Source organism: Populus nigra, chromosome 1 (genome assembly GCF_951802175.1).
Source record: "Populus nigra chromosome 1, ddPopNigr1.1, whole genome shotgun sequence".
NCBI lineage: Eukaryota > Viridiplantae > Streptophyta > Magnoliopsida > Malpighiales > Salicaceae > Populus > Populus nigra.
Genome location: NC_084852.1, coordinates 9,445,083 through 9,468,178, shown reverse-complemented (window position 1 = coordinate 9,468,178; position 23,096 = coordinate 9,445,083). Strand labels below are relative to the sequence as shown.

Sequence of the window (23,096 nt, the reverse complement as noted above, 5' to 3'; positions counted from 1 at the left end):
GATAAAAAAAAATGGGGGGAAAACTACATTTTTTGATTGTCATCGACGATTCCTACCCATGAACCACCCATATAGATTTCAATCTGATAAGTTTTTGAAAGGAGTAATTGAAAGGCTTCCTCCTTTACCTCGTCCATCTGGTTTGGAAATGTTAAACGAAGTGTCCAATTATACTGAGAGATATAATGGAGGTTCATCATATAATGATAAAATTCCTGGCTTTGGTGTTAAGCACAATTGGGTGAAGAAGAGCATTTTCTGGGAGCTTCCATATTGGCATACAAATTTGATTCGTCATAATCTTGATGTCATGCATATTGAGAAAAATGTCTTTGACAATATTTTTTATACAGTAATGGATTGTCCGAATAGAAGCAAGGACAATTTAAAGGCTAGGTTGGATATTCAATTGTATTGTCAGAAGCCAAATTTACATTTGCAACAAGATATGAGTGGTCGGGTTTACAAACCTAAAGGCACTTATTGTCTACATAAGAAACAACAACAAGAAGTTTTGTCATGGATGAAGGAATTATCATTTCCTGATGGTTATGCTTCAAGCATTTCACGATGTGTGAAAGAGGCACAATGTAAGGTTTCGGGGATGAAGAGCCATGATTGTCATGTCTTCATTCAAAGACTTCTTCCAACCGCTTTTCGACCTTACTTACCTAGGCCACTGTGAGAGGCATTAACGGAACTGTCTGTATTTTTTCAAGATATTTTTTCAACAAATTTAAATGCCCAGCACATGGAGTTAATGCAGATGAATATAATTAAAATAATTTTCAAACTTGAAAGGATTTTTCCTCCATCCTTCTTTGACTCCATGGAACACTTGACGATACATCTACCTTACGAGGCAAAAGTTGGTGGACCAGTTCAATATCGATGGATGTATCCATTTGAACGGTATGTTTTCATACTATGTTAATTTTATTCACTTTTTATTTTTTAAAAATAAACTAATTGACAGAAATGATATAGGTATATGTTTTATTTGAAGAAGAAAGTGACCAATAAAGCTAAAGTTGAGGGTTTCATATATGAAGCATACTTGATTGATGAAATTACGAATTTTGCATCTCATTATTTTGGTGATGACATGCAAACAATTTGGAATCGAGTTCCATGGAATGATGATGGTGGCCTTAGAAGTGTAGATGGATGTCTCTCTATTTTTTCCTATCTAGGGAAAAAATTATCCAAAATATTTTATAAAAGGCAGTTGTCACATGCTGAAATGCAAATTGCGCATAACTATGTGATATTCAATTGTCAAGAACTGAAGCCTTATTTAGAGTAAGTATGAAATATTATTTTGTACTAAATTTATAATAATTTATTATTAACTTTAACATTTTAAAATTTTAGGCAATGTCGACAAGAGCTAAAGTCACAACAACCATATGCGAGTGATGGTGAAATTAAAAAATTATGTGAAGCGATCTTTCCAAATTGGTTAAAAAATAATGTAAGCATTTTAATAAAATTAATTTATATTTTATGTCAATTAGCTACTTTAAAAATATTATTAATCTCTTTTAAATCATTATTTGAAGAGGGTCGTGCAATCGGAGATATTTTGAGGTCCAATTTTAAGGGAGCATGGCACTCTTGGGAAAAAGTAGATCCAATGTGCAGGGATGAACTCTTTAAAGAGTTTAAGGTAAGAACCAACACTAATTGCCATAATATTCTTTTCAATTTTGATCACTTTAATGTAGAATTATGAAAATGATCAACTGAATAGCTATGACTGATTTGTGTTATAATTTGTTCTTATTTCTTGTTTACTCTTTAATATCATTTAATTTCTTTAGTTATTAAATCATCTTGCAAATTCTGAACAAGATAACACAATATAATTAATTATTTATATAATTTGAAATTTTGTGCACTCTTTTTACTTGGTATATATATTATTTGGTAGAAAAAATATTTCTTTCCTGAGGAAGATGAGTCGATTGTTCGTAATATTTGGGAAGATAAGGCTAGGATAGCTTTAAATCAACAATTGACACGAGCTCGCAAGAAAGCCATGTCAAAAGAAAACACTACAAATATTATAGATTGTCTTGATAAAGGTCCTGCTTGGATAAATAATGATGACTGGAATCAAATGTTCAAAGATGTTTGGTCCACCCCTGAATTTCAAAGAAGATCTGAATCTGCTAGGAGGAATCGATTAACCAAAACAGATGGCAAAATAAGCACTCATTCTGGAGGAACAGTGTCATTTGCATCATATCGAGCTAACATGGTATGGATTTTTTTTTATGCTTAAGATAACAAATTAAAATTTGTATATTTATCTTTTATAATATTTATTAATCTTGAAAGCAAGAGGAAGCTGGTGGAAAAGAACCTCCATGGGATGATGTCTTTTCAGCTTTGCATCAAAGTACTAAGCAATCTAGTAGCTTCGTCGACAACAAGTCTAAAAAAATGATTGTATGTATTTTTATTTGATTATTTCTTAATATAACTTAAGTATTATTCAACATTCAAATTAATTTATTATTGCATGTATTTTATTTGTAGGAAAATTATAAAATGGAGATGATTTCAAAGTATGGAACTGATCGGGAAAATCATCCTTCATTTGATGGAGCAACTTGGTGTGTGGCTTCAGAAGGAGTTACAAAGGGTAGGGTATATGGTGCACCTCGTATGCCAAAATCAAAAGTTAGTACAAGCTCTTCTTCACATTCCTTCTCGGTGGAGTCATCATATCCCAGTTCATCGTATCGAGCATTGCAAAAGGAGATAAAGGATAAAGAAGAGGAGATAAAGAAAAAAGATGATTTTATTCTTGAAATGAAACGGCAGATGGATTCCATGAAAGAATATCTTGTGAACAATCTTGGATACCATGGTGAGACATCAAATATTGATCAAGGTATGCCACCACCTTTGACTCCATCAATACCGCCACCTATGGCTCCTTAGATAATGACACCTATGAGTCCCGCATCTCAACCAATTTTTCGACCTACACCTCGACCTTTATATCCTGATCAATCTTGTGTTGATCCACAATATCATGATTCGTCTTCGCAACCAGCACCATGATTGTATCTTTTGTTGTTTTTTTTTATTGTATTTGAACTTAATTGTATTAATGCAAGTTTAACTAATTTTTTATAATATGAATATTATTTTTATTTTGTTTTTTATTAATGATATAATTATTTTTAATATTAATTAATTTATGTTGGTTATATAAATTCTACAACTTTTAAAATATCCATAAATAATTAAATAAATAAATTAAAAGTCATTTTAATAAATAAATAAAAATTAATTTAATAAAAACAAATGCAATCATCAACGGATTCTCCGTTGGTGATTGCAACTGATGCATGAATCAGCAACGGAGAATCTGTTGTTGATTCACAAAACTAGCAACGGATTATCCGTTGTTGCCAAATCAGCAACGGATAATGTTAGAGAATAATATAAATCATATCCTAGGACCTCACCTAAGAGCTTAAGCTTTTGGGTTGAGATGGTTCTTTGACATGGTATCAGAGCCTTGATGACCAAGTGGTCACGAGTTCGAATCTCACCATCCTCATTTATTTGATAAAAATTAAGCACAAGGTAAAGTGGACATGTGCAAGTTTCAAGCCCAAAGGGCTTTCACTTGAGGGGGTGTGTTAGAGAATAATATAAATCATATCCTAGGACCTCACCTAAGAGCTTAAGCTTTTGGGTTGAGATGGTTATTTGATAAAAATTAAGCACAAGGTAAAGTGGGCATGTGCAAGTTTCAAGCCCAAAGGGCTTTCACTTGAGGGGGTGTGTTAGAGAATAATATAAATCATATCACGTTGCTGATACCGTTGCTAAATTGTTTTAGCAACGGATTTTAGTATTATTTGCAACGGAATAGTCCGTTGCTAATTACTCCATTTTTTAGTAGTGTCCTGTACGTTCGCTTTTCTTCTGTGTTACAATCAAGAGGGTTTTGTTATAGTTTGGGGTGATAAAATGTTATCAGAGAGCATGCTACATAGATCTCAGTTGTGTGTCAACTTTATTGATTTTAATACACTGATATGAAAGTTGCTTGACCAGTGCACAAAGGGAGTTTTATGTGCATGTGTTCTATGCTTCACTTTTTCTTATTTTAGAAATAATTTCTTTCTTGGCTAAATTTAATGTCTCGCCAGTTACATGGACAACATCGGATGCAGTATTCTCAACCAACGGACCACCAGCAATTTCAGAGTAATTAAAGGCATAACTACAATGTTTTTCTCCACAGATCTTAAATTCTGTTAATAATAAAACCTGAACTGAAGATCCATCATGTTTAAAATTCAAGTTATTGATGGATAGATTTACTCGAATTAACTTAAATTCTATAGTGGCAGCTTGCTGAGAAGAGCATTCTCCTGCTCACAGTGGCAGCTTGTTTTGAGGAGCGGCTGGCGTTTGTTGCTGATGGTGTGGCTGGAAATCAAGTTGCTGAAACCATTGTTGCTGCTATATCAGAAACCATTGTTGCATGACTTTGTTGCTGGCTGATCATGGCAGATGCATATGCTATGTTTTTTTTTCTCTCCTTTTTATTTTCAGTGTCCTAGAGGCGGCTTTTCTACTTGAAAATGTTCATGCTTTTTCTTGTTTTTTTTTTTTTCTAATTGGCGAGCTTCATTATTTTCTCTTCTATCATAGGTTCAATTATTGCACCGTATCCTACTGTTTTCTTTAAAGACATGAGTAGACATACCATCAATGTTTGTTTTTTTTTTCACATGCTTTCTCTATTCAATAAAATAACTATTAAATACCTCTCATTTTAATCTTATCCGATGAAGGAAAGGAAGAGGACAGAAGATGTGTGGGGGTGCAAAAGAAAAGGAGAACAGAGAAGAATATCATATATATATATATATATATATATATTGGAGTAAAAAAGAATAGTAAAAGGAAAACAAAGAGAGGAAGTATCAACCTTTCCAAATGCTAATATTGACACTAAGGAAATGTTATAGAACAAAAATAAAACGTTGCACATCAAATGTTTTTAAGAAATTAATGGATTCAAATATACAATATAATGTTATTAATTTTTTTATTTTTTTTAGATTAATATGAGTGTTTAGGTCAGGTTGCGCACACCTCGACTAATTTTATATGTTTTAAAATTAATAATTATATAAATTTTTAATGATTCTAAAATTTATAGTAGTTAGAACCAATGATTTTGAAAAGCAAATGATAATACATTACATTTCATTGATTCGTTACTTTAATTAAAAACCCAACCACGTCATATGAGTAATGAGAGAGAGAGATAAAAAAACAATAAATAAAAGCAAGAAAAGAGGGACAAGAATGCAAGATTTTTTTATAATTCAGCGGGGCAGCACTATTATATAATTGCAAAAGATTTTGAAACAAGGTCACATGTTAGCATCAGGAAGAAAAGAGAAGGTAACATAGTACAAGAAATTAGAAAAAAATAAAAGATAAAAAACCAATCCAAGACTCAAGATCCCAATTAAACCATACCCATTTACTTCATCACTCACTAAACAGAAAAGTATTCAAAATCCAATCTTTACTTGTCCATTATGACCCTCAGGTAAATAAAACACTCTTTCTCCATGCTTGGGAACATCCACATGTGGAACTACACATGCCTTCCATAACTCTATATTATCCTAAAACCAAAAAGTCAATTTTCTTATAAAACAAACAAAATAAATAAAGTCATTTCACACTTCACCTTCATTGTTCCCCAGTGGAATCTACCATCCTCCTCTTCCTATTCCTCGATTCGTAGCCATCACTTTTTAAAACCCACCAAGCAACAAAAGCAGCAGCCAAAGTCGACAATAACTTGAAGAATCGTGCTTTCAAAATAGAGACGTGGGAGAGAAGAAAAATGCGAGACAACCAGAGAGGCAGAAGCGGGGTTGGCTATGAAAACGGCTTTGGTGGACATCGAGAGAGAAAGGGTTGAGAGGGGTAAGGGGGGGTGCAGGTTGTGAGAGTGAATTTCTGAATTTTAGTTTTTTTTAAGACACTTTTCTATTTATACTTCTTAAAAGTTAATAATATTTTTAATTTTTTGGTTTAACAATTCTAGTCCGGTCTCTTTCAATCGATTTTAGATTTTTAAAACCGAAACTAAACAGAATTTATTTATTTTTGTTTTTTAATAGGTTATTTTTTTGTTAGGGTTTTTTGGTTGTTTTTTTTAGTTTAATAAGTTTTTTGGTTTTTTTTTCTCATTCCTAATTAAAATACTATCCATTTATTATGCATTTTTTTGAAGTTTTCGATGTAGCTCTAGTTAATATTTGCAATAGAGTTCCTAGTTTTAATAATCTTTGCATTTAAGTAACAATATTTCATTATATTCTTGTTTTTATCTCTAAATAGCTGTAAGAGAAACGAAAAGAAAGGAAAAATACTCCAATTAAGGTATTTTCCGGTCATGAAATTGTTAAACTTGGTTTTTATGTGTTCAATTGACAATCCTTAACATGGCTGAAGAATAAAATATCAAGACTTCAATAATATATTGAGTTTTTTTTATTTGGTTGGGTTTCTTTTGTTGGGTCATTCAAGCAATCAAACACATAAAAATTTACGTGGTTCAATAACTTGCCTACTCTACGGAGCAACTAGTTTGTATTAATCACTTAAAGAAACAATACAAAAAAAGAGGAGAAGAAAAACTTTTCTCAACTCAACTCTACTTACTCAAGCTCTTTCTCTATTGTCCTCTCTCGTTTTCTCTCTATTTCATATCTAACCCAGCTTTCAATAGCATCCTTTATTTATAGTTGATATGAGAGACAATCTATTTATAGAGAAAAGGGTTGAGAGGAGGAAGGGGGTGCAGGTTGTGAGAGTGAATTTTTGGATTTGATTTTTTTAAGACATTTTTCTATTTATACTTATTTTAAGTTAATAATATTTTTTATTTTTTGTTCAACAATTAATCTGGTTTAATTATAACAACAATATATGGCCATTACTCTCAATTTCTAAATCTTAACCCTCACCCTAAGTTTTGCAATAGTTTCTAAATCTTTATTGTTTTTCAAGTTTTAATGAATTTGAGTTTCCTATAAATTAATCTTTTGCATTACTCTTCAATTTAAAAGAAAATAAAAGAAATTATAGTCATTGAAAGTCAAACCTTGAGAAAGTTATCGGATATACAACTTCCAATCTAAGCATGCTTTCGCAATTGATCTTGTTAATTTACACTATGATTTGGGGTTCCAATTGGATAATCTATGATTTTTAGGTGAAAACATGTATTTTTTTATAAAATAAACTTTGAGTTGGAGGGTTCAATTACAAAATTTTAAAATCTTAGAGCTAAAATGTAACTTTTGTATTATAGGTCGAACTATTCAACCCTATTACACCCGTGCACGGTGGTCAAATTACAACATCTTTTTTGACCCTTGGAGAAGATTCGATTCGTGACATGCTTAGTGTCGACAAAATGTATACCAACTTGTTCAAAAAGAATATAAAATAAAAATGGTTCATCCATTATATAACAAAATGTGTAGTTTCATGATTTAACATTTTTATCTATTTGTTTTTCTTTTCATTTTTTACTCTTATGGTCTTATCATAGGGTCGACCTATTTCTAATCATGTTTTATAATTATTAATGTTAAGACATTGGTTTAATGATTATAGAGATTAGCTCCATTATTTGATTTTATGGATTTAAATCTTAATTAATATTTAAAAAATAATATTTTTTTTATGTAGCAGGCTAACATAAAGGATGTGTTTTTAAAATTATCCTAGAGAAAATTTAAAGGGTGTTTAGAAGTGTAGTAGCGGTTATTTTATAAAAAAAATTTCGCTTAAAAATACAATAAAATACTTTTTTTTTATTTTTTAAAAATTATTTTTAACACTATCACATTAAAACAATATAAAAATATCAAATAAATTAATTTAAAATAAAACTAATTTTTAAAAAATATATTTTTAAAATACAAAAATAAATATTATTGTTTTAATTAACACATATATCTAAACTAATTTATTTCTATCTTAATTAATTTTATAAATTTAAAAATTAATAATCATATAATTCTTCTATCAAACCTAAAAAAAACTTAAACTCGTAAACATGACAAAAACAAACATCATTAAAATGAAATACAGATGCGGCAACTTTTGATAAACAAGGTTTATCTGATACTAGTGTCTTTTCTCCTGTCCCACATGCTCAGACGGCTATAGCTGTGGAAAAGCCTTCGAAGATTAAAGCACATTGTCCACATGCTCAGAAGGCTCATTAGATTTTTGAAGCTCACCACATAAATGCAATAAATTGGATGTAAAAGGACAACGAGGACAGAATATAGAGGATGCATAATTTCATGTCCAATCCTCTGAGGTTGTGTCATGTACTTTGTAAAAAAGATTTTATTTGAAAATATATTAAATAAAATTTTTGATATTAAAATTATAAAAAACTATAAAATATTAATTTTTTTATATAAATAAATTTTTTTAAAATAAAAACTATTATAATCTCAAATTTGTATTAACTGATGCATCTATTAGCTTCTTTCAATTTAAATATATATATTTTTTTTATTAATAAGAATTTTCGCGTCAACTTAAGCACATCTTTTTTTAATTTAAATATAATATTTTTTATTAACAAGAGTTTTCACATCAATTTATGCATACCTTGCTTAATTATATAACTCTAAAATTAATAATTATATAAATCTTTAAAGGAATTGAAAAAACTCGAACACATGATCCATTAAAAAAAATACAATAAAAAGATTTACGGATCACATTCACCCGGATTGAGATTATTTTAATGGAAGCCACAGTATTCGCTTCACCATAGACATTTCTTATATAAGGTATCCAAGAATCCTTCACCCCCACACCAAACCAAACCATGGCTTCCTGTATCTCTCTTTCCAGTAGCATCCCTTTAGCTGCCTCCTCTTTCTTGCCTTCCTTCCCGAAAACACACCGAGTTTCCAGGCTTAAAAAGCCAAACCGTCCCAATATCCCGATTGTTTCTTGCAAATCAGGCAAGAATGATCATGAACAAAACCCTGCCACCAGAAGAGATCTGCTCATTGGTCTCGGTGGACTCTATGGAGCAACTAGTCTTTGTGATCCATTTGCCTATGCTAACCCCATTGCACCCCCAGACATAACCCAATGTGAGCTAGTTCCCCTGCCATCCGAAAGTAATCCCACGAACTGTTGCCCTCAAACATCCACAAAGATCAAAAACTTCGAATTCCCTTCTGCGTCCTCCCCAATGCGCATTAGGCCTGCTGCTCATTTAGTTGATAAAGCCTACTTAGCTAAATACGCCAAAGCCATTGCACTGATGAAAAGTCTTCCTGACGATGATCCACGTAGCTTCAAGAACCAAGCCAACGTTCATTGTGCTTATTGTGATGGTGCTTATCACCAAGCAGGTTTTCCTGATTTAGAACTTCAAATTCACTTCTCGTGGCTCTTCTTTCCCTGGCATAGATTCTATTTATACTACTTCGAAAGAATCTTGGGTAAACTGATTGATGATCCAACTTTCGCTTTGCCTTTCTGGAATTGGGATGCCCCTGCCGGCATGCAAATGCCAGCCATTTTTACTGACCCCGAATCACCACTTTATGACCCCCTTCGCGATGCGAATCACCAACCTCCGACATTGCTTGATCTTAATTACGCCACAGGAGATGCGAATCCAGACCCTGCAAAAGCAGAGGAATTGTATGCAAGCAATCTTAACGTAATGTACAGGCAAATGGTGTCCGGTGCCACAAAGCCTACTCTCTTTTTTGGAAAACCATACCGTGCTGGTGATGATCCAAGTCCTGGAATGGGTACAATTGAGACCACCCCACACACTCAGATTCACATCTGGACCGGCGACCCCAATCAAACTAAAGGGGAAAATATGGGCAATTTCTACTCAGCAGGGAGAGATCCCATATTTTATTGTCATCACTCGAACGTCGACCGAATGTGGGACTTGTGGAAGAAAATACCTGGAGGGAAGCGAAAGGATATCGAGGATCCTGATTGGCTTAATTCAGAGTTTCTTTTCTGGGATGAGAATAAAGAGCTGGTTCGTGTAAAGGTTAAAGATACTCTTGACACCAAGAAGCTAGGATATGGCTTTCAAGATGTTCCTATTCCTTGGCTGACAACTAGAGCAACACCAAAATTAACAAGGCAGGAAAAATCACGTCGTGCAGCTGAAAAAAGCGTTGTATTAACACCAATTAGTGCATTCCCTGTTGTCTTGGATAAAGTCATAAGTGTGGAGGTTTCCAGGCCAAAGAAATCAAGAAGCGCGACAGAGAAAGAAGATGAAGATGAAGTTTTAGTTATTGAAGGGATTGAGTACGAAGAAAATCAATTAATTAAGTTCGATGTCCTCGTCAACGATGAACCTGATTCACCTGGTGGACCAGACAACTCCGAGTTTGCAGGAAGTTTTGTCAATGTGCCTCACAAGCATGCAAAAAAATCAAAGACAACTATGGTATTGGGGATTACAGGATTGTTGGAAGATCTGGAAGCTGAAGGAGATGATACCCTTGTGGTGACTTTAGTGCCTCGGACTGGTGGTGATTCTGTTACCGTTGCTAATGTCAAGATTGAGTTTGTCGCTGACTGATCATGGTGATGAGAGGACATATGCTACCATTTTATTTTCTTTTCTTTTTTTCCTTTTGCCTTTTCTTGTTTTTTCTCTTTCTATGTCAGTATTCAGTGAGTTTTCTCTTTTTTCTTTCAAGATGCTCAACTAATGGACCGTATTTCAATTTGAATACTACAATGGTTTCTTAGATTTGTTGCCAGAAGTAGATGAACAAAAATAACTAGACCCATATGGTAAAAAATAATTGTCATTTTAGACGTTTTTTCAAATGATACATAAACCTAAAACAATATGGTTTTGAAAGAAAAAAAACTAAATTTTATCATAAACAAACCCATATCAGATCTCAAATAAATGAATTACCAACTTGACCCTAGATCTTATATAACTAGGTCTGCCTCTGTTCTTTGTGCGCTTCTCCTCTAGTCTTGCTTTTCTTTGCTTGGTTTCTTTTTTTCTTATCTTGTTCTCCCTGTCTCCCTTAGTGTCTGCTTGGTATTCTTGTGTTGCTCATCCTGTTCTCTGGGTTTCTTCCTTTCTTTTTAGTGTATGTGTCGTCTGTTAGTCCGCATTTTTTTGTTCCTGTGTTGTTCTACGTGTCGCAGCAAATGAGGCTTATATACCTAAAACGCAGCTCTATTTAGGGAACAAAATCTAGGGACACAATCATGGGTGGTTTACAATCGAATAGAGCAAATTAGGAAGCAAAATATTTTGATTTATTCTATGATCTCGGTAATTATTTCCCACATGTAGAATATCAGCCATTAGGTGATGGTGTGACTCCCTTTTGCGTTCTTCCATAGCTGGCATATAGGTGTTCAAAGTCATTACCTTTGGACCAAAGAAGAAAAAGCTAGCGGGAATGGTTTGCAGGGTTCGTTGTGTGCAGAATATTGGTTTGTTCTGCATGTAATGTCATTAATTACCCAAGTTTGGGTTACCCTTGACCCGTTTCATATCGGGGTGGGTCGAGACCTAACGATTATGGGGTGAGCCTCAACCCAATTGCCTTTCGGGTTGGCCGAGACCCACTCCTTTTGAGGTTGCAGGACCTATATGTCTTTGGGTCTATCCTCAGCCCCATTGGCTTTGGGGTTGGCTGAGACCCACTCCTTTTGGGGTGATAAGACCCATTTCTCCTTGGGTTTAGCCTCGACCCAATTGCCTTTGGGGCCAGCCGAGACCCACTCCTTTTAGGGTGACATGATCCATTTCTCTTTGGGTCAAGCCTCGGCCCAATTGCCTTTGGGACCGGCCGAGACCCACTTCTTTGAGGATGGCAGGACCCATTTCTCCTTGGGTATAGCCTCGACTTAATTGCCTTTGAGGTCAACCGAGACCCACTCCTTTTAGGGTGGCAGGACCCATTTGTCCTTAGGTCTATCCTCTGCCCAATAGCCTTTGGGGCTGGCCGAGACCCACTCTTAAGCATGTTGTAGGACCTATTTGTCTTTGGGTCTAGCCTTGACCCAATTGCCTTTGAGGCCGACAAAGACCCACCCCTTTTAGGGTGGCAAGACCCATTCGTCCTTGGATTGATACTTGACCCAATTGCTTTTGAGGTCGGCCGAGACCCACTCCTAGCTAGGAGGGTGTCATGACCTATTTTTTTCTTGGGTCGTGTGTGAGCCCAAATTCCTTTAGGGTCGACCGAGACCCACTCTTTGGAGGGGTGGCAAGACCCCTTTTCTCTTTGGGTCCAACCACGACTTAGCCTCCTTTTAGGGCCGGTTAGAGCCTCTCTCCTCTTAGGTCCGGCCACGGTTTGGCCCCCTTTTGGGGCCGACCAGGACCCCTCTCCTCTTTGGGTTTGGCCACGGCTTGGCCCTTTTTTGGGGCCGACCAGGACCCTTTTTCTTTGGGTTCGACCTTGGTTTTTGCTTTTTTTTTGTTTTTAAGCTAAAAATAGGTAACAACAAATGCCCCCTCTTTGCAATGTTTACGAAGCAAAACTTCCTCAATGTTTTGCATGTTAAGCTTGTAAAGAAAACAAAAGGTCCATCTTGTTTGCTGAGTGATCCACTCATCCAAGGGCTTCAAAAAGTAAATGGTCTTAATATTATGGGTGACTTGTCCAAAAAAATAATGGTCTCATTGTAAAAGGTGACCTACCCAAAGAAAAATGAAAAACAATCTCATTCTAATAGTTGACCTACCTAGAGAAAGAAAAACAATGATGGTCTTATTATGATAGGTGGCCTACCTAGAAAAATGATGGTCTCATTGTGATGGGTGATCTACCTTAGTGGAAAAAAAATATGATCTCGTTGTGATGGGTGACCTACCTAAATGCAAGATGGTCTCATTATGATGGGTGACCTACCCAAAAACATGATGGTCTCATTGTGATGGGTGACCTACCTAGATGGAAGATGATGGTCTTATTGTGATGGGTGACCTATCCAGATGAAAGATGATGGTCTCATTATGATGGGTGACCTACCCAGATGTAAGTGAAAAGGTTTTTAGAAAGGGGTCTGAATATATAGAGGCTTGCCCATTGTAAAGATTTTAGAAAAAATCCATGTTTTTTTTAGGAAATGGTCTCTATATCGGATGACCTGCCTGTTTTAAGATTTTTAGAAAAACTCCATGCTTTTTCTATAAAATGGTCTCGATATCAAGTGACTTATCCATTTTAAACTTCAAAAGAAATCATCTTACCTCGAGGAATGAAGTTGTGCTGGTTCATTTTCTTTTTCATAATTCTGTTGACCTGAGATTTTGTACCTCAGCGGTTCCCAAAACCTTGGAGCTATTTTGTCTTTCATCACACCTTTCCTGCTAGGTTAGTGTTATGATAATATAGCATGCATGTTTTGTTATCTATTTTGGAAACATAGGTCCCCCCTTTACATTGTAGACTTCTTTGAGCTCTTGTTTCCATTTGTTTGCCCGACTTATCCTCTTGAACTAGAATATGCTCCCGTGCTACATTTCCTATCCTTTTCATGCTTGATGAAGATATTTCCAGTTCCTTATAGGGCCCTTTCTTACTCCATTGAATATCGCCTTTTATTATACTTTTGTTGATGTTTTAATTGTCTTTTCTATTTTTAAGAAATTATTTAAAGAGGAAAACTCAAAAGATTTGGTTTTGTTCATGAAAATTGAAACATGCAATCATCAAATTTTGTTTTAAGCAATTCTCATAAAGGTGTTTCAGAGGTTTTTATGATGATACCCCTTAATGTTGGGCTTTGGTTCACTATATACCTCTATATGCACTTCGTGCACTTCTTGCCCCTAGTGTGGTGTGCAAATATATGTCAAGTTTAGATTTGGTTTGGTTCTCTCCAATTTGGGAATTTGATGGAGTCATCTTGAGCATATTATGATTCCTTAGTCATGCGTAAAAAAGTTCTTTTAAGTAAAAGATTTCAAATGCTATGAGATCATGCGTTTTATGAAGAAAAGGTTCTTTACAGAGAGAATTTATGGCCGAACTTTATTTTATTGATTGGAAAATTATGTAATAAATCAAGCGTAATATTTCTTTATAGAGTCAAAAGTCACAGGTCTAACTAAATCTTCTTCATCCATTCTAGATAATAGCAAAGCTCCTCCCGAGAAGACTTTCTTCACCACGTAAGGGCCCCCTTAGTTTGGTGCCCTTTTACTCTGATCTTCTCTTTATAAAGTCAATATTTTCTTTAGTACAAGGTCTCCTTTATGGAATCCTCGAGGTCGGACCTTCTAGTCATATGATTTAGTCATCCTTCTTTGGTATAGTTGATGATGGTAGATTATAGCTATCCTCTTTTCATTGATCAGATTCAGTTGTTCATATCTAACTTTTTCCCATTCTACCTCTTCTATCCTAGAGTCTACCAATACTCTCAATGAGGGGATTTCCACTTCTAAAGGCATCACTGCCTCTATCCCATATACCAACGTGTACGGGATGGCTCCTATTAAGGTGCGGACTGTGGTGTGATACACATGAAGGTCAAATGGCAACATCTCATGCCAGTCCTTGTCATAACCCAAAATTTGACCATTTTTATTTTAATTATTATTATTATTTTATTTACTGAAAAGGATAAAAAATGATGATAAAATAATAATAATGATAAATAACAAGTAAAATGAAGAATGAATTAAAATTTGGGTTAAGGGCAACATGATTGATAAGCTTTGAGACTTAATTAAGCTTGAAATTAATTTAATTAATCCAATCAGGGACTTAATCGAAGAAATATCAAAGTTTAAGGTTTAATTGGGGTCCAAATTGCAAAAATTAAAATCCAAGTACCAATTTGAAAATGGCGCAAAAATGTAAGGATCCAATTATATTTTAACCAGGGGTTTGATTGTAAAATTAGAAGAATTACAAGGATCAAATTCGCAGCTAGCAAAACGAGGTTGTTTTGCAACGACTGTTCACCATCTCTTTATTCTACAACGGCTTTGCCATTAAAGACAGAGACGTTTCGTCCGTTGGCAGCCAACGCGGACGTTTTCTTCATTGAAGGCGTCAGTTACGGAGCATTTAGGGGGGGCAGCCGTTACCACCACCGAGGTTGCCGCTAGCTCTATAAAGGCTGAGCAAAGGCGACCTCGCGATGTGGAGAAAAAAACAGAGCAAGATAGAGGGAAGAAACCCAGCAAAACAGAGAGAAAGAAAATACACAGAGCAAAAAAAAAAAAACAGAGAAAACGTAAACAAAGAAACCCAAAAAAAACCAACATTAACATCACCATCTCCTCAATCCCCCCTGCAAATCAGAAAAAGGAAGAACCCAAGCAGCAAGTCGTGACCTTCATCATCACCGAAACAAAAGGAAAACAGAAGGGGGCAGTCATACATAGACGAGAACGAAATCACCGTGCTGCAAGCCTCCTCGCGATCTCCAAAAGCAGGTAAGTCGTTCTCATTCTCTCTTCATTCTTGTTTGGAATTGTGCAAATGTAAGAACTGTGCGAAGGTAATTTAATTACTCAGGGCCTCTATCTTCACACTACTTGTAAGCCTCATATCGACCTTTCGAGGACGATCACTGAGCATGCGAGAGACCTTTTGAGACTAGATAGTGACCAACCTCAAGCATTTTAATGGCTAAAACTTAACATATGACATTTTCACAAATCTTGCAGAATACATGTGAGTCCTTGAACATGGTGGGCCAGTAAAATCCGCATTGTAAGATTTTTACAGTTGTCTTTCTTGATGAGAAATGGCCCCCATATGCCTCAGAATGACAAAATTTAATGACACTACTTACCTCATTGTCAGGAATGCATCTTCGAAATATTTGATCAGGACAATATTTGAATAAATAAGGGTCATCCCAATAAAAGTTCTTCACTTCATTCAAGAACTTTCTTTTGTCTTGGGTACTCCAATGAGTTGGCAATTGTCCTGAAACAAGAAAATTAACAATATTAGCAAACCAAGGCATCGTAGAGACAGAAAATAAAGATTCATCAGGAAAGTAGTCATCGATTGGTGTGATGTCAGATTTTGAATCTGTTGTCAATCTTGACAAATGATCGGCGACAACATTTTCGGTGCCTTTCTTGTCTTTGATTGTGATATCAAATTCTTGAAGTAACAAAATCCACTGCACCAATCTAGCCTTAGAATCTTTCTTAGAAAGAAGATATTTCAAGGCTGCATGATCACTAAAAACAACAAAAGGTGAGCCAACAAGATAAGACCTGAACTTTTCACATGTAAATACTATTGCAAGTAATTGTTTTTCAGTGGTGGTGTAATTCATTTGAGCACTATTTAAAATTTTACTTGCATAGTAAATCACATAAGGTTTCTTATTTTTTCTTTGTCCCAAGACAGCACCCACGGCGTAGTCACTAGCGTCACACATTATTTCAAAAGGTAAAGACCAATCAGGAGGTTGAATGACTGGAGCAGAAGTAAGCAGGTTTTTAAGTTTAACAAAGGCTTCTTCACAATGTTCAGTCCATTCAAAGATATTATCCTTTGTTAAAAGGTTACTCAAGGGCTTAGATATTACGCTAAAATCTTTGATGAACCTTCTATAAAAACCAGCATGTCATAAGAATGATCTAACATCTTTAGTAGATTTTGGTGTTGGCAAGTTAGCAATTAACTCGATTTTAGATTTGTCAACCTCAATTCCTTTTGATGAAACAATGTGACCAAGTACAATGCCGTCTGTTACCATAAAGTGACATTTTTTCCAATTCAGTACAAGATTCTTCTCTTCACACCTGCTCAAAACCTTTTCTAAGTTAGTCAAACAATCATCAAATGAATCACCAAAAACAGAAAAGTCATCCATAAAAATCTCAAGAAAACGTTCAACCATATCACTGAATATACTAAGCATGCATCTTTGAAACGTGGCTGGTGTATTACATAATCCGAAAGGCAATCTTCGATATGCAAAAGTACCAAATGGACATGTGAAAGTAGTTTTCTCTTGATCTTCTAATGCAATTTCAATTTGGTTATAGCTTGAATAGCCATCGAGGAAACAATAAAATTCATGACCTGCAACTCTTTCGAGAATTTGATCCATGAAAGGTAAAGGAAAATGATCTTTTCTAGTCATTGAATTAAGTTTCCTATAATCAATGCACATGCGCCAACCAGTAATAGTCCTAGTTGGAATTAACTCATTTTTTTCATTTGTTATCACATTGACTCCAGACTTCTTAGGTACCACTTGAGTAGGACTTACCCATTTGCTGTCAGAAATAGGATAAATGATTCCATTATCTAGAAGCTTAATGACTTCATTTTTCACTACTTCTTTCATATTAGGATTAAGTCTTCGTTGCATTTCTCTAGAGGGTTTAGCATTTTCCTCGAAATAAATCCTGTGAGTGCAAATCAAAGGACTAATTCCTTTTATGTCAGCTATGGTCCATCCTAATGCATTTTTGTGCATTTTTAGAGTTTGTAATAACTTACCTTCTTGCTTTGCATTAATTCTGGAAGAGATTATTACCAGAAAAGTTTCATTTTCTCCCAAAAATGAGTATTTGAGATTGAGGGGTAATGACTTCAAATCAGGTTTTGGTGGTTGAACACTTGAAGGTATTGGCTCAATTGATCGTGGCGGCAATTACTCAATTTGTGGTCTCTAATTACTTGCCTTTGATTCTTCCTGAAAATAGACTATTTGCAAATCATCAAATTCATCAATCTCAATTTCACTAGAAGTGGTTTGAAATTGATCATGAACTAATTTTTCAATGAAGTCCACTTCCTGTAAATCATTATCATCTCCAGGTTGCTTGCAAATGTTGAAAATATTCATCTCCAATTTCATATTTCCAAAAGATAGCTTCATCAGTCCATTCCTACAATTAATCAATGCATTAGAAGTTGCAAGAAATGGACTCCCTAAAATAACAGGAAATGAATTACATGCTTCAACAGGTTGTGTGTCCAAGACAATAAAATCCACAGGATAAATGAATTTATCAACTTGTACTAACACATCTTCAATTATTCCTCTAGGAACTTTTACAGATCTATCGGCAAGTAAAAGAGTCACAAAAGTTGGTTTTAACTCACCTAAATTGAGACTTTGAAAAACTAAATATGGAAGTAAATTCACACTAGCTCCAAGATCAAGTAAAGCTCTTTCAATTTTATGTTCTCCAATAAAGCATGATATTGTAGGACAACCAGGGTCTTTATATTTCAATGCATTATTGTTCTGAAGAATGGCACTTACTTGTTCAGCTAAAAAGGCTTTCTTTTTCACATTCAGTTTTCTCTTCACAGTGCACAGATCTTTCAAAAATTTAGCATAAGAAGGAACATGTTTAATAGCATCCAGCAAAGGTATATTGATCCTTACTTGTTTGAAGGTTTTAAAGATTTCAGAGTTGTGATTGACTTTCCTTTGTTTCGTTATGGCATGAGGAAATGGAAGTGCTGGCGGAGAATCAGTCTTTTCTTTACAATGATCAGATTCAACCCCTTCCTTACCCTCAGAGATTGACTCATCATCATTCTCACAAGGTTCAAGAATGGGTTTTTGAATAACCTTACCACTGCGAAGAGTGATGACTGATTTGGCTTGATCCATGTGTTGGCTTCCAGAACTACTTGCATTCACATTGTATTGCCCCTTTGGATTTTGTTGTGGTTGAGATGGAAACTTACCTTTCTCTTGGAAACTGAGAGCAGATGTCAATTTTGCAAGAGTATCTTTAAAATCTCTCATGCTTTGAGCAAGTTGAGTGTTAATTGCCTCTTGCTTTTCCATAAATACATGCAATGTTTCCTCAAGATTTCTTCTAGGAGGTGGAGCATAAGGAGGTGCATATCCATGAGAATTTTGGAAATTATGGTGTGCTTGAAACGGTGGCTGTGAAGTTTGTGCATTATTGTTCTCACTCTTCCAACTGAAATTTGGATAATTTCTCCAACCAGGGTTATATGTTTGCGAATATGGGTTATGGTTGGGCCTTTGAAAACTGTTTAATGCATGGGCTTGTTCATGGAGACATTCTTTAAAAGAAGGCAAGGTTGGACAGTCATTGGTTGAATGTTCGTTGGTTTCACAGATTTGACACGCAATGTCTTGAACAGATTTTAATTGACCACTCTTTTTCAATTCTAGTGCTTCGACTGTTTTAGCTAAAGATGCAAACTTGGCTTGGAGGTCATGATCTTCCCTAAAGTTGTAAATACCGCCACTAGATGTATGAGGTTGGGTTTTACTTGGTGCCTCATAAGTACCTGTGGTGTCCCAATTTTGTGCATTTTCAGCTAGCAAATCTAAGTACTCCATTGCTTCATTAGGCTCTTTATCTTTAAAAGTTCAATTGCACATCAATTCAACCATTTGCCTATCTTTAGGTGTTAATCCTTCATAAAAATATGAAACTAATCTCCATGTTTCAAAACCATGATGGGGGCAAGTATTAAGCAAGTCTCGATACATATCCCAACATTGATAAAATGTTTCTCCTGGTTTTTGAGAGAAAGTAATTATTTGTCTTTTGAAAGAGTTTGTTCTGTGAGATGGAAAAAACTTCTTTAAAAATTATTGTTGCATTTCATCCCAAGCACGAATGGATCCAGGTCTCAAATTTTGTAGGCATGTTTTAGCTTTATCTTTTAATGAAAAAGGAAAAAGCTTTAATCTAATGGTGTTCATGCTACAATTTGAGTCGTTATACGTGTTGGAAACCTCCTTAAATTCCCTTAAATGCAAGTATGGATTTTCTAAATCTAAGCCATGAAAAGATGGTAAAAGTTGAATAATGCCTGTCTTAAAATTAAAATGAGATGCATCAGGTGGAAAAACTATGCATGAGGGTGCAGTTGTTCTTGTGGGATTCATGTGGTCTCTAAGTGTTCTAACCCGAATATTCTCATTATTCTCATTATGAAGCGATTGATTGTCTTCTTCGACTATATTTTCTGAAAATGATGAGGATACCCTACAAAGTCTACCACTTAATGTACATGACCAAACTCTCATGCACATGTAAAAAGAGAATAAAAGGAAGAAGAAAACAAAAGAAAAAGAAACAACCCCAAAGAAACAAAGTTAAATACAAGAAAAGTAAAAAGAGAAAATAAAATAAATACTATAATTTGTACAAGAATTTACCTCCCCGGTAACGGCGCCAAAAACTTGACACGACCAAAAGATTGATGTCTTTTTCCAAGTGTAGGAGTGTCGAAGTAATAAATAACCCGGCAAGACTAGGGTCGAACCACAGGGAGGTTACTTGTATAAATTATAAGCAACAATAATACAACAACAATAGTAACAACAACAACAATAATAATAGTAGTAGTAGTAGTAGTAGTAATAGTAATAGTAATAGTAATAGTAATAGTAGTATTAGTAATAATAATAATAATACCAATAATACTATTAATAATGATAATAATAAAGATGATGATGAAGAAGTTGATGAGAACTTTGAGATGGAAGATTAACGTAAGGATTAAACAATGATAACAACAAATGTCAAGGTTAGAGGATCCACTAATGGTACTTCAAACAAGTATAGTATAAACTCTTATTATTCAAGTAGAAACCACACACAAAGGAGGTTCCAATCAGATTATAAATTGTTAACATGATTACATTAGTTATCTTATTCGAATAATGCTAATACTTGTAAATGTTGTCAGGCATTCATGATTATAACTTATGTTAACAACAAATCAAGTTCCTTTCATAGCTCAGGTGTCGGCTATACCATACAGTATGGGCTATGAAAGTGCCAAGTATTTGTTGTACCAAGTGTTATACAACATAAATCTAGATTAACCATTTAACAAGCAAAGTATTAAAAGTGAACAAGATAACAAATATAAAGCATGTTAGTATCCAACATTAAGGTCCATGTTAAGTTTATATTATACTTATTCTTACACCATTAGTGTACCCTTTTCACCTTGACACAATTAACTTAGCTAGACATAATGAAAGAAAGAAACATAAATAAACAAGATAAGAACATAAATGAGAAAGAAGTTAACTAAGTAAAGAAAAGGAAATGAAAGGCATAAACAAGAGATTAATATAAAACTTAAGTATTACAAAAGAGAGAGCAAGAGTATAATCTTGATCTGAACACCAAGATGCCTAAATACATGGCAAATGCTTCCTTTTATAGGCCAAAATTCGGAACTATTGATTTGTTGACTAATTGATGAGTGGGTGGCCACATCTTGACTTGGTGACAATTCTTATCTTCTTGTCTACCAAAAATGTCATTTATGATGTCATAATCTTGATCTGAACACTGAACAACGTCTGGGCTGCAGGACAGATTCGGACTTCTTTGTTATTGCTACAATTTGGACTTGAAAACAGCCTTTTTAAATCTTGGGCTCCACATGAAAGTTGTAGGCCTATGTCTTAGCTTTCCATCCATATAAAATGGATCTAAATCCAAGATCTACAGCTCCAGATATGACCCAATTACCGAACTGTGTTCCAGTTTGGATTGCACCAGCATCTCTTTGGGCATCTTTTTGTCCTTTCAATTTCAGTACTTCAACTCATCAATCAATTCTTTTATTTATGTGATAGGCCTGCATTTAAGATGAACATTTACCATACATTAAAGGTATCTTATATAATTCGATATGTTATTATAAAACATGCTTTAGTTAAGGAGTTATTGATACTTTAAGTGTAAAATGATGATATAAAACCTTGATAAAAATGCACTTTTAAGTACTAATCACACCCCCCAACCAGCTTATTACTAGTCCCTAGTAATTAAGGCATTAAAATAGAAAAACAATTTGCAAATTCCACAAAGCAAGGCATTCATCATTCAACTTCCATTAATCTATCCAGATAAACAAACTCTCATTAAATTTATATATCTACTCAATACCTCTTAAACAAAATATTAATAAACCTTCCTTGTTATGTGCTCAATGTATGAAACATAGATGATGGGGCTTTTGTTGGAAGAAAACAATATTTTTGTTCTAATGTTTAAGGTTAACTTCCTTGGGTTGGGATTATTTTATTTTATTTTACTTTTTTTTTAATATCTATACATATAACATAAAACACAATGCATCTTTAACCCATGTAACGAGCTTTCGGCTAATGACTCCCAGACCAGTTGATCTTAGGGCATTAGGTGTTGAGACACCCCTACGAGCTTAGTAACTCGGGTTGCAGATACTGATACGTAGATAGTGCAATGTTTGATTCCCTTAAGCTTTTCTCCTTAACCCATGTAACAAGTTTTGGGCCAATAGCTCCCAAGTTAGTTGACTTTAGGGTATTAGGTGTTAAAACACCCCTTCAGGCTTAATTGCTTAGGTTAGGGAGGCTACGAAACCAAACTTATCTACGTTTTTATTATCATCATTTTTTTTATTCTTTTTTTCTCTTTTTTTTTTGTTTTTTTTGTTTTTTTTTTAAAATTATATACTATCCCTATCCCTTAGTTGCTACCTTTAACAAAAGAACATAAATAATGTAATAATCCAATGTGCAACCCACAATCATATGTTAAAGTGTGTGTGTGAAAATGAAGTTTTAAGAATACTTGTTAAATGAGTATATGAGCAGAATTAAGTGATAACAATGCGAGAGTTTGTAAACCTGAATATTTCAAGAAGTATTCTAATAGGCCTTGTTATGAATATTGCAAATAACCATTAGAAAATGTTTACTAAGATGCGTCTCAATAGTCATTCCTCCTTACTCTACCATCCTAGTAATAACAGTTTTGCCCAATGGTTTTTAAAAACAAAAACAGTTAGTTGGTTAGTTTTTTTTTTTTAATTACTACTACCCTCTCCCCCAACCAAAACGAGACATTGTCCTCAATGTCCTAAGGTAGAAAGATAGAGTATAGAAGACATCACCTGAAACAACGAACACTGACAAACCTGAAACACACTTAAACAAATATAAGAAATACCAGAACAAAATACTATGCTAGAAATAAAACCAAAAGACACAAGGATTCACAAACGAAGGCTCAAATCCAATCT

General features: G+C 34.5%; 1 protein-coding gene and 1 pseudogene across 1 annotated transcript; both read left to right on the top strand.

The window, feature by feature from the left end:
• LOC133704546 (uncharacterized) overlaps window positions 1-23,096 on the top strand; it is a 44,822-nt pseudogene that overhangs the window by 614 nt on the left and 21,112 nt on the right.
• Window positions 8,895-10,841, top strand: LOC133702875 (polyphenol oxidase, chloroplastic-like). Its single transcript, XM_062127202.1, has one exon. The coding sequence runs from the start codon at window positions 8,924-8,926 to the stop codon at window positions 10,667-10,669; it is 1,746 nt and encodes a 581-aa protein (XP_061983186.1). The 5' UTR covers window positions 8,895-8,923; the 3' UTR covers window positions 10,670-10,841.

Bases quoted from the DNA above. Each gene is read 5' to 3' on its own strand.
- LOC133702875 (XM_062127202.1), top strand. From the start codon at position 8,924: ATGGCTTCCTGTATCTCTCTTTCCAGTAGCATCCCTTTAGCTGCCTCC.